The sequence below is a fragment of the Ornithodoros turicata genome, chromosome 8, assembly GCF_037126465.1.
Source record: "Ornithodoros turicata isolate Travis chromosome 8, ASM3712646v1, whole genome shotgun sequence".
Lineage (NCBI taxonomy): Eukaryota > Metazoa > Arthropoda > Arachnida > Ixodida > Argasidae > Ornithodoros > Ornithodoros turicata.
This window is the reverse complement of record NC_088208.1, coordinates 17,780,033-17,791,633: the sequence shown is the minus strand read 5'-3', so window position 1 is coordinate 17,791,633 and position 11,601 is coordinate 17,780,033. Positions and strand designations below refer to the sequence as shown.

The following is an 11,601-nucleotide window of genomic DNA, read 5'->3' as shown; positions in this document are numbered from 1 at the left end:
AGACGGCCGTCACAGTAACCTCTGCGTCATTGCTTCAGTCGAAGATGGGGCTTGCTGAAAAGTGTTGCCAGTGTTGACAGAAGGTTAAAAAAGTAATCGATTACTCAGTAATTGATTACCGAAAATTGTAATCAGATTACTTGGAAAATTACTTGCTCACAAAATTAATTGATTACGTTAAAATTTACTGAAAAAAGTAATTGATTACTAGTAACGCAATTACTAGTAACGCGTTACGTACAACTCTGCTCGTACTCCAGATTTGAGTGCGCCAAAAGAGGGGCGCCTACTTAACGCACCCATTGACTTCATCCACCAGCTCGCCTGCATTTTTTTAGAACTTTGCTACGTGCACAATAGTTGTCATAGTTCCACGTGGGACACGATTCATATGATTACCAAACGAAAACTGAAAGTACGAAAAACTCGGTACCTGATAACGCTGACGTCCGATGGCTTGTGGAATCATAATGGAAGGACACGCTCGTCCTGTATGTGAGCCCAGTCCCCGGGTGAAGTTGGACGAAGTTTACCCCGGCGTGGATTGCTCTCCACGGGGGCCACTTGAGACCCGCGCTGCTCACGTCTTCTTCCTGAGAACACAACTTATTCTGTCAATGTAAGTATACACATCCTATTTCTTTGCCCATTCGTCTAGATATACGCAAAATATGGGCACTCTTGGTTATCCGGTCTTTAAACTGAAAAATTAATGCATCCGATTATATGCGCGGGGCAAGACGCATTGATCGCAAGATCCCGATTGTTTCATAATCCCACATTAAAATAGTACATTCCTGCACTCTGCAGCAACACCGTACGTCTCTGGAGCCAACAACAACAACAACATATATATTGTGATGATGAAGTGGGGAGGTTTTCCACTCTAGGAGTGGAACGCTACCCCATAGCTAGGGGTCTAATATGAGTGGTGACAATGATCAGTGATGACGATGAGAGATGACGGGAATGATCGAAGTGGCGATGACGATGCTTGACGTGATCGTGGTGGTGGGAGTGTCCGAGGGCGCTGCTGGGGTCATAATGAATCCTTTAGGCCTGTCGCCTCAAAGAAGTCAACCACGTGACGTAAGGCCGCCCTGGAGTCGGCCGCGGTGTCCCAAGGGCCGAGGATGGTCGACAAGTTGAAGGGGCGGCAGCCAAGGGAGCCAATTTTCTCAATGTCTTCCTTTTTTTTTTATAATCAATCAATCCCTCACCGTACGTCCCTCGTGATCATTACAATCAAGCCATCCCACATTGCAAGAAGAATGCATTCTTAAATCCGTTCGTGGTAAAAACGGGTGAGGACTTCAACATCACCGTTGTTGTGCATGAACTATGACATTTTACATTGCATTCTAAATGGTCACCACTCCGTTCTGTAGTAGTTTGCCATGAGGGTAATAATAAATATATAAATATCTACAGGTGACGAAGGAGAAAGAGGAGGCGTGGAACAGGCTTTTTTTTTTCTTGTTGTTTTTATCTACGCGGGTTCGGCACAGTTGCGTATCGAGAGCGAACGGAAGTGGAAGTATGGACAAGCAGTCCGTGTGCACCGCTGTTGTGTCTTTGTGTATTGCGTTTAGTAGCTGCTGTGGATAAATTGGGGTATCTCGAAATCCCACACTCTTAAAAATGAACTTCACCGCATAGCACGCTCCTAGCCAACCATCATTCCGAATGATATCATTAGCTGCCCTGATTTGTTGAAAACGGGAGGCGTACACCTTTTTGTGACACTTATGCTGTTCATAATTGTCAAAAAAAAAGGCGTACGCCTCCCGTTTTCAGCAAATCAGGGCAGCTAATGATACCATTCGAAATGATGGTTGGCTAGGAGCGTGCTATGCGATGGAGTTCGTTTCTAAAAGTGCACAATTAAGAATCCACAGGCTCAAAATCCCAGACGTTCAAAATCCGAAATCGGTACGGGCCACCGCCAACACGCGCGGGGACCTGTGGTCAACAAACCAGAATTAACCTATAGTCAGTGGCAACATAAGTCATACACTTGACCCCTCCCCCACAGAAGAATCGCTCCGCGAGCTAGAATGTAGTGCGGGGCAGCCAAGTGGGAACTGGGTTAGGGACAGAGCGACGGGAGGCCGGCACTACATCGCGAAACGGGGGCGTCGTGCAAAGGCTGGTATCTAATCGCAGGAGCCTTCCACGATGAGTGGGCGGTCCCAATTGTAGGACTTAAGTTGTCACTGACTATACTTCTCACTGCAGCACTAATACAGCTCTCACGTGGCCAAGAACCGAGCAGTAGCTTCGTCTGGTACGTGTTGCTTCCGCGCGTCCGCCCTGCTAAGCCTAACCGTCGCTAAAATCTGCATTTCATCCTTCTAAAACGACTTCGATGAACATCGAAAGCACGCGAACCTGGCATCTTGTTAAGTGATATCCTACGATCGAAACACTGCCGTTTTCAGACCTCGCAGATATAAGTTTTTATTTTGCAATTTCGGATTTTGGTATTGTGGATTTTGCGATCCGGGATTTTGAACGCTGGGATCTCGTGGGCGTACTCGACACATTACATTCAAGCAGTACACTCTTAAAAATGAACTTCACCTCATAGCACGCGCCTAGCCAACAATCATCTCGAATGATAGCGTTATCTTCCATGATTTGCTGAAAACGGGAGGCGTACGCCTTTTTTGTGACAATTATGAACAGCATAAGTGTCACAAAATAGGCTCCGCCCCACGTTTTCAACGAATCAAGGACGAGAACGTTGTCATTTGGAATGTTGGTTGGCTAGGAGCGTGCTATGTGGTGAAACTCATTTTTAAGAGTGTAGGTCATTCTACACTCTTAAAAATGAACTTCACCGCACAGCACGCTCTTAGCAAACTGTTATCTCGAATGATGTGATCTGATGTGATGTGAATGATCTGCCCTGATTTGTTGAAAACGGTTGGCGTACGCCTTTTCTGTGACACTTATGCGGTTCATAATTGTCACAAAAATGGCTTACGCCTCCCGTTTTCAGCAAATCAGGGCAGATAACGATATCATTCGAGATGACGGTTGGCTAGAAGCGTGCTATGCGGTGAAGTTCATTTCTAAGAGTGTAGATTCTACACAGCACGTCGTCGCGCATGTCTGGTCCACGCTCGTTATAAACAATACCAGGTCCGGAGGGCGAACCTCGAGGATGGCTATGTATAGTACCGTCGAGAAATCGTTGTTCGCAGCTGGGCACAGCGATTTTCCGTGAGACTGACGTCGCGACCGCGGAACGCATCGTTTATCCGCTGAGAAAGCACACTATGCTTGCGGTTACCGCTTGCTTGAGTCACCAACCAGGTCCCCCAAGGTCGCCATTTTCCCATGTATTTGTTCCTATCCCGATGCGTGCAATGCCGGAGGCCGCCCTTAGATACCCCATTGTTACCAGACGTTGGCTTGCGTGGATTGTAGCGCGCTAAAGATCCAGTTGAAACACAATCCAAGCCAGGCCAAGTCACCGAAGGAGAAATGGACGACTGCAGCGCCTGCGGCGCCTGGTACGACAGGTACGCTATGTGATGCACGGAGCCGTGCAGTAGATCTTTCCGATCGCTCAACACGTTTAAAAACGGGACCAGAAGTGAAACACGACAAAGAAAGTTGTTATACGCGTTTTATTTGGACATATAAAGACTAGATTCATTCGCAGAAACAACAAAAACATTTTGCCGCTAAACTTAGCGCGCTGAAGTGATCCGGAACGGCAACAGTGGGGTATCTAGTGGCGGCCTTCTTCGTTGCACGCTTTTCCCAGGTGAGTTTGGGGGACCTGTCACCAACCTTTGGGCAGTAAGAAGCTCGCATGAAGTCGCAGGGAATTTGGGCCCCTCGCAAGGTCAAGCAGAATCATAACTGAGGTGGCTATATGAAATGGCCGCAAACACCAAGGGACGTTATGATGAAATAAGATGAAAATGAAAAGGTTGGTCACCTCGTCGTGCACGAAGGACTAGCAGTACCAGGAACGGAGCCAGCAACACCGCAAGAGCTGCCGTGACTGCAACTGCACGCAGCGCTTCAACAGACCAAGAGCTGAGATCACCTGCGAAGACATCAATCACATATATGGCCAAGATCAGAAGAAACGAGGCATAGCTTGCCTCGAGGTGCACACTCTTAGAAAAAGTGTGGAGCAGTTACACCATTTAGGATGTAATATTGTCGCATATGTTGTGCCTAAAAGGTTGCAAAGTTCTACCTGCTACCTCACTCTCAAAACAGAACTTCACTCCATAGCACGTTTTTCGCCAACCATTGCCATGAATGACAGGGTTATCGCTTCTGATTCGGTGGGCCAGGGGGGGGGGGGGGGGGGGCGTCCGCCTTTTTGTAGCAGTTTGGATATGATAATTTTTTTACCACCTCTTTACACCCTTTATCAGACGCTACACTCTTAAAAATGAACTTCACCGCATAGCACGGTCTTACCCAACCATCATCTCAAATGATATCGTTATCTGCCCTGATTTGTTAAAAACGGGAGGCGTACGCCTTTTTTGTGACAATTATGAGCAGCATAAGTGTCACAAAAAGGCGTATGCCTCCCGTTTTCAACGAATCAGGGCAGATAACGGTATCATTCGAGATGATGGTTGGCTAAGACCGTGCTATGCGGTGAAGTTCATTTTTAAGAGTGTATGTTGACCTACACTGTTAAAAGAGAACTTCACCATATAGCACGCCCCGAGCCAACCACCATTCCGAATGATAGCATTGCGTGTCTTGATTTGTTGAAAATGGAGGGCGGCGTTCATCGGGGACACATCATGCATGCCCCATATAGGCGCCTCCCCCTGTTTTGAACAAGCCAGGACACATAATGATATCATTCGGATTGGTGGTTGGCCAGGAACGTGCTATGCGGTGAAGTTCTGTTTTAACAGTGTAGGTGGTAACTATAGGAGTTACAAAGTTTTCACACCTTTTTTCTTAGAGTGCAGTCGAGAGAGCCGCTAGCTTTAGAAGGCATCCAAGTAACGCAGATTTTTCGGCTTGTTGGTCTAACATATTAAGGAGAACAAACTGAGTGCAGGGAAAACGGGACAAAACACTCGCTACCAGTTGAGGCTTTAATAGTGAGTTTTAGTATAGCGTTGATAAGGTTATCGTGCCTATCGGAACCAATCGCAGTGGTGCGTGATTCAGAATCTTGTCCACTATTGGTTCCGGTTGATACGGTTCGATGCTAGCCACTCTCTATTAACAATTACTTCGCATGGTGCATCGTATTGGCCTACTTAACAGTTTTATAGGAAGGAAACAGGGTGTTAAAAATGACTTCTGTGCTACTTTAAACCTCATTGTGAACCTCAATATTTACGAATCCCTCAACATTTGAACGATTTTTTCCAGGAACGCTAATCGTTCATAAACTGATGGTTCACTGTACAGAGAGAAACTCTGCAGTATACAGGGTGTTTCAGTTAAAACCCCGGACTAAATAATTCGCGTACGGGTGCACCAATCCACGAGCTTTCTTTTTTACAAGTATCTGTCCGATACCACCTACAAGCTGCACACCGTGTGAACGAATTGGAGCCGCTCATTATTTAAATAAAAATTAAAATGAGTTTCGTAAAAAAACGTAACTTCTAAAGCAGGGCGCTGTCGGCATTAAAATGGGTACTACCCCTTTTGGGACCTTCAGTGGACACCTTTTACAGAAAAATCTGCCACCGAAGCGGGTCATTTGTTGCAGTAATTAATTGGTTTCGGTTTACGTATTTTTTTCGCGGCTGGTCGCGGCGAAGCGCAAAAGGGCGTATTTCATTGGTGTAATTCATTGGTGTAAGGACGTAATTCATTGATGGATAAGGGAGTGAAAGAGTGTCCTTTTGTGCTTCGCAGCGACAAGCCCCGACAAAAATACGTAAACCGAAACCAATTAATTACTGCAACAAATGACCCGCTTCGGTGGCAGATTTTTCTCTAAAAGGTGTCCACTGAAGGTCCCAAAAGGGGTAGTACCCATTTTAATGCCGACAGCGCCCTGCTTTAGAAGTTACGCTTTTTTACTTTACTCATTTGCATTTTTATCTTAATAATGAGCGCCTCCCACTAATCCACATGGTGTGCAGCTTGTAGGTGGTATCGGACAGGTACTTGTAAAAAAGAAAGCTCGTGGATTGGTGCACCCGTTCGCGAATTATTTAGCCCGGGGATTTAACTGAAACATCCGGTATATTTGCAGGTTTTTACATTATGCATCATCTTCACCAGCTCGCTTGCTTCCTATAGCCATTTTTTCATTGTCAACTCTGCAGTGTTTACCTTGAACGTAGGGGAGCTCCGCATGTGGTCCGCTTCCCAGGGAGTTGGACGCTGCTACAAGAATACGGTATCGAGCATCCGTCAGAGGAGGTAGGCGGAACATTGGCACATCACTGGACAGGTTGGCCACCAGCGCGCCCGATGCCTCGTTTCCTTCCAAGTTTAGAAGAAGGAACACGAGTGCTCTGTAACGCAGAGTACCCTCTGCCGTACTGGGAGCGGCGCACCGTATCACGGCACTGGTTCCGGAAGGTTCAAGAGTGCAGTTGGAAGGAGCTTCTGGAATGCCTGCATGTTACAAATTGGAATGACTTATATTCAAAGCGCGTTCCGGTAAAGTGTATTCGCTGCGAGATCGACCTATAGGGGGCGACACCGTCACCTGTCTACACTCTTAAAAATGAACGTCACCACATAGCACGCTCCTAGCCAACCATCATCCTGAGTGACATCGTTCTCTCCCCTGATTTGTTCAAAACGGGAGGCGTACGCCTTTTTGTGACAATTAACATTTCTGCATAAGTGTCACAAAAAGGCGTACTCCTCCCGTTTTCAACAAATCAGGGGAGAGAACGATGTCACTCGGGCTGATGGTTGGCTAGGAGCGTGCTCTGTGGTGAAGTTCATTTTTAAGAGTGTAGTGCGGATAGCATGGCCGGCCGATGTTCGTATTTGATGTTTTTTTTCCGTAATTCTATACGGCAGTTTCCTGGAGAGAAGCCATCTTGCTTGACGTCACCTGGTTGCCATTACAGCACTGTGAGGGCGTCATGACCGCGCCCAGTTATATGCGCTGCAACCATTACGGCAGTGTGGGGGCGTCATAGCCGCGCCCGTTGATATGCGCCGCAACCAATAGCGCAGTTCCCTCGAGAGGAGCCATTTTGCCTGACGTCACACGGTCGCCATTAAGGCGGTGTGGGTGCGTCATGGCCGCGCCGGATGATATTGCGCTGAAAACAACGTATAATGTATGTTCACAGGAATATCACTTGTGCCGCGATGGTACGATGCTGTTTGGTTCCGCAATGCTCCACCTACTGCACTGAAACGTGTAAAAGCAGACGACGCGTCCACTCCACGACCTACTAGATTATAACGACCACGTCATAATCAGCAACCCCTATGAGGAGCCCGTCCGCACGATCCGCTAGGGGCGCTACTCATCGGCACGCGAGATCTGCATCACGATTGGACGATGGAAATATGAATTCTGAAGGCGCAGAAGCGTATGTAAGACTACCGTAACAGACAACAGCGATAGCTCCTATAAAAACGCATAGAATGATGATGATGATCAACCTCAGAATGAAATATCTGTGGAATATCCACCGCTTGTACAGAAATACTAAGGTAAGCTGAAGTACAAAGTATTGTAGAAGTTGAGGAAGCAATAACTGGGACGATGAGTAGCGCCACCGCTACCTTCCAAAAATGCGGCGCTGGGAAGGGGTGCCTATGACATGGTCGTTATGATCTAGTAAGTCGTGGTCCACACCATACGGTAGTTCATCGTTTCTCCGTAGCGCGACGACACCGTTCGGTCTCGGAGCGAATAGATGCTAAAGTATGAACCTAAGATTTACTGCATAGCAACGACATTTCGAGTAACTGTGGAGATATTTTTTATATAGAGGAATGACTGTGTCGAATTGGAATAATTGAAGATGTATTATTGGTTAAGTGGACCATCATGTGGCCGCAGTAGCGACCTCATGGAGTGTTGTTGTCATTAATTTTCGCTAATGAATTGTGGCGTGTAGATCAAAGGCCTCACGCGTCCGCTACAGTGCAACGGTCATTGTCATTGCGCAAGAATGCATGTTATTATTATTATTATTTTTTGCACAATCTTGAAATGCTTATAGATTTTGCTGGAACAAACCGCCGGTTCGTTCTAGACGCTTTAGTGGTATGGTATGCCTTTCAATTTTTCCCCGCTTCGCTGCCTTTTCTCGATTATGTCCTCGCCATGTTCTTGTAGTGCATGAAGGCACTAAGTAAGCTTCGCTTCGAGACGGCACGGCGATGCAATTTTGTTTCTGCGTCATGCTAGCGTCACCTAACGACGCTCACGATGTCATCAAGCGAGCGTGCTGCGAAATGTTGCTCCTGCTGCGAGCAGCTACACCTATCTACACCAAGGTATAGATACCCTGACAGCCTTGAGCTCACCTTGACCTCGTCGGGACGCTCTCGTGGATAATGCCGCACGACAATCACACGCTTCCCTAACCTGGAGGAGGAGGAGGAGGAGTGTCGTTGGGAGGAACCCGAGAGGTCTGCCTGCCTGATTAGGCGGCATGTTTCTCGGGAAGGGAAAGGTGGTGGAGAGGAGGAGAGGAAAGGGTGAAGTGGAAGACCGAGCGGAATCCGCTCGGGGGGAGGATAGCTGCGTCCCTTCCCTAACCTAAAGCCACCACGGCGAGTATTGGTACGTTAGCTGTTTCTGCTCCTCAAATTGCGGTGACGCTGGTGTGGAGCGGGAACAAAATGGTTTCCGTGCTCACCTGTGGAAGTCAGTGTCGCCACTATGAAGCGTAGCTTATTTAGTGACTCTAGCATTGCACAGCCACCCAAGGATTCCTCAGTTGTACTGTGAAATACTTTACTGATTATATTCAGGGTATTTACTAATATATTTGACCCTTGTGGTCCCTCAACGTATAACCAAAATAAATAAATAAATAATATTCTCATATCATTCGTTTAATGTCTCACGTGTAACTTGGTTGGGCACTAAGCTGTAGCCGTGGGATATCCCATATCATTGTCAGCATATAATAACAGGAAACAGGAACAAGATGGCCCATGTTGGAAGCTCTGCTTGCAACCGAATCAACAAGAAGAATGTAGCAGGTCGCGCTCTCGCCCGTCGGCTTAGGTGTACGCCAACGCAGAGCCGTTTATAGGGAGAGTTTGGCCACTCTTTGATCTTTTGCCGCGCGGAGTTGGGGGCTCGCAGTGACGTCAGAACCGTCATAGCTCCGCCCACTTGGCCGGAATGAAAGGCGAGCCGCTGCGGCACGTGGAGATTTTAAGGACCAGCGACATGGCTGAGGGTTAAGGCGTCACGCTCATTGGTGGTACTCAAGGTCGTGCTGAAGACTGGGAGGTGGTGGGTTCGAATCCTACCACCGGCTGTGCTGTCTGAGGTTTTCTCTGGGTTTTCCGAAGACTTTCCAGACGAATGTCGGCACAGTTCCCCCGGGAAGTCGGCCCAGGGCGCATACTAACCCCTCTGTCCTCCACTCCTTCCTGCTGTCCTCTCTCCATCTGTCCACATCTATACGCCGCTCATAGCCACAGTTGCTTCGCGGTGCTAAGACGGAACAAAAAAAAAGATTTCAAGGTCTAGCTCGGCTCCGAAATGACGGCACCGGCCTTCGCGCCGCCCCTCGTATGACGTAAAATGACGCGCTTTTAAACAGGCTCCTCCCGATGGCCATACTCTCCTAATGAACGGCTCTGCGCTAAAGATTTCACTAGCGCCACCACAACCACTATCTGTTCGTTTTTATTGTCGAAAAATCTGCCGCATAGCCCCAAACTAAAAATTTTATGGAAGGGGATTTCACTGGTCCTTTAGAAATTCCGTCTTGTGTATGCGCAAAAAGGTAAAACACGACCACTCTGCCGACAATCGTGACCAAGACGCTACTCACGTAATGGGCGTATGTGAAAGACACAGGGCAGAATCTGTGTTCCAATCAGGTTCTTCGCATAGCATTGCACATCTCGGGCTTCTTGGGCGACGCGTACAACGGCTTCGCTGCCGTTCCACGATGTGAGCGGTGATCCACGCCAGGTGAAGTGAGATGGCGAAGGGTCGGCCTCGGCGTGGCACTGGAGAGGCAGAAGGACACCAGGAGCACCCAAGATGTCCACTCCTCCACCCCTTAGTCCACACACAGGAAGATCTGTTTGGGGGAGTGGGGATCAGTCAGTATACTGCCTTCGTTAGGTGTACAGATTCATCGCTCGAGCTTATGATGAGGGTATTCCTTATCTCTCACAATTTCTCGTTATTAACCTCCTCAGAAATTGCCGGTTTAATAAGTGGGCTTTTCGCATCCTTCACTGACATGTTGTCATGTTTTGCACGCTCTGTGGCGGTACGAGCGTGTTCAATGGTCATTGTTTTCAATGATGATTGATGACTGCCCGCGTGACAGTGAGTGTGACAGAAGGGCGTAAGTCTGCCGTTGGCGTTCGGGATTATGGTTGACTAGGAGCGTACACCGTTACAAGATAACTTCACCACATAGCACGTTATTCGTAATATAAAACCCCGAGACTAGGGAGCACGAACGGACAGACACAACACGAAGTGTCACGTGTTCCCTAGTCTCGGGGGTTTTACATTATGAATCAACTTCACCAGCTCGCTTGCTTCTTAGCGATCTTTTCAACGTTACGCAAAAGTTATTCATTGATTTTATATAGAGAAATGGATGTAATTCGGTGTAACTCGATTACTCGCCAGGGTGAGTCACAAACTGTAAGTGTAATTAAGTTATATTTATGTTTTTGTAAGTGTAGCTGTTGTTATTACGTTTCTGAACAGTTACACTGTATATGAAAAAAGGAAGTGACTTTGACCTTATTCGAGACTACATGCATTGCCAACCCAATAGACCTCTACCCGAGAAACGTCATATGACGTCGGTAGACAGACTGAAACCGAAACAAATTGGAAGGGGAGGGCTGGGTTCCACGAATGGGCACTTCTTCGCTGCCACCTATTGAAAGGAAAGTAGGACCGAAGGTCGCGTCCTTTTCAGGGACCACCGTAATCCCCTCAAGACCGTGGTTTTCGGACGCGACCTTGTTCGACCCTAGCTTGGAGCGTGGTTCAACTCTACCAAATTGGTGGCGCTGTCGAACACTATGACGTCATTTGTTTATAAACAGGGAGAGGTCTCTTAGTCCCTTTCGGGAATAATATACTGCCCTAAATGAACGGAGACTGTATTTCATGCTGTATGCTCACAGTCGGCATGTATTAATAATGCGCATCAATGAAAATACTTGGATATCGGACCCCTTATCATATCCATCATCATCTCTCATAACGTACAAGTGGCACTGGGGCAGCTCCCAGCCTGCTGGCCGGCATCAGCCCCATCTCATCATCGTATCTCTATTTGTGTGTGTGTGTGTGTGGATATCGAACTAAACTTACGTGTCAAATTATATATTTAGGCAAGAAAAAAATAAAAGAAAAAGGAGAAGGCGCGTAATTCCACGAATTTCCGAGAGAAGCTCCGAAATTGCAGAGATTCGGTTTCTCCACGAGTAGGTGAC

At 47.4% G+C, this 11,601-nt stretch overlaps 1 protein-coding gene across 1 annotated transcript in view; it reads right to left on the bottom strand.

Moving 5' to 3' along the window:
- Positions 1-465: 465 nt before the first annotated feature.
- LOC135367536 (nephrin-like) overlaps positions 466-11,601 on the bottom strand; it is a 36,289-nt gene continuing 25,153 nt past the window's right edge. The window contains exons 7-10 of the mRNA XM_064600831.1: positions 9,960-10,214; positions 6,295-6,582; positions 3,956-4,066; positions 466-593 (exon numbers count right to left, since the gene is read on the bottom strand). Coding sequence (XP_064456901.1) covers positions 466-593; positions 3,956-4,066; positions 6,295-6,582; positions 9,960-10,214 — 782 coding nt within the window. The remainder of the gene's footprint in view (positions 594-3,955; positions 4,067-6,294; positions 6,583-9,959; positions 10,215-11,601) is intronic.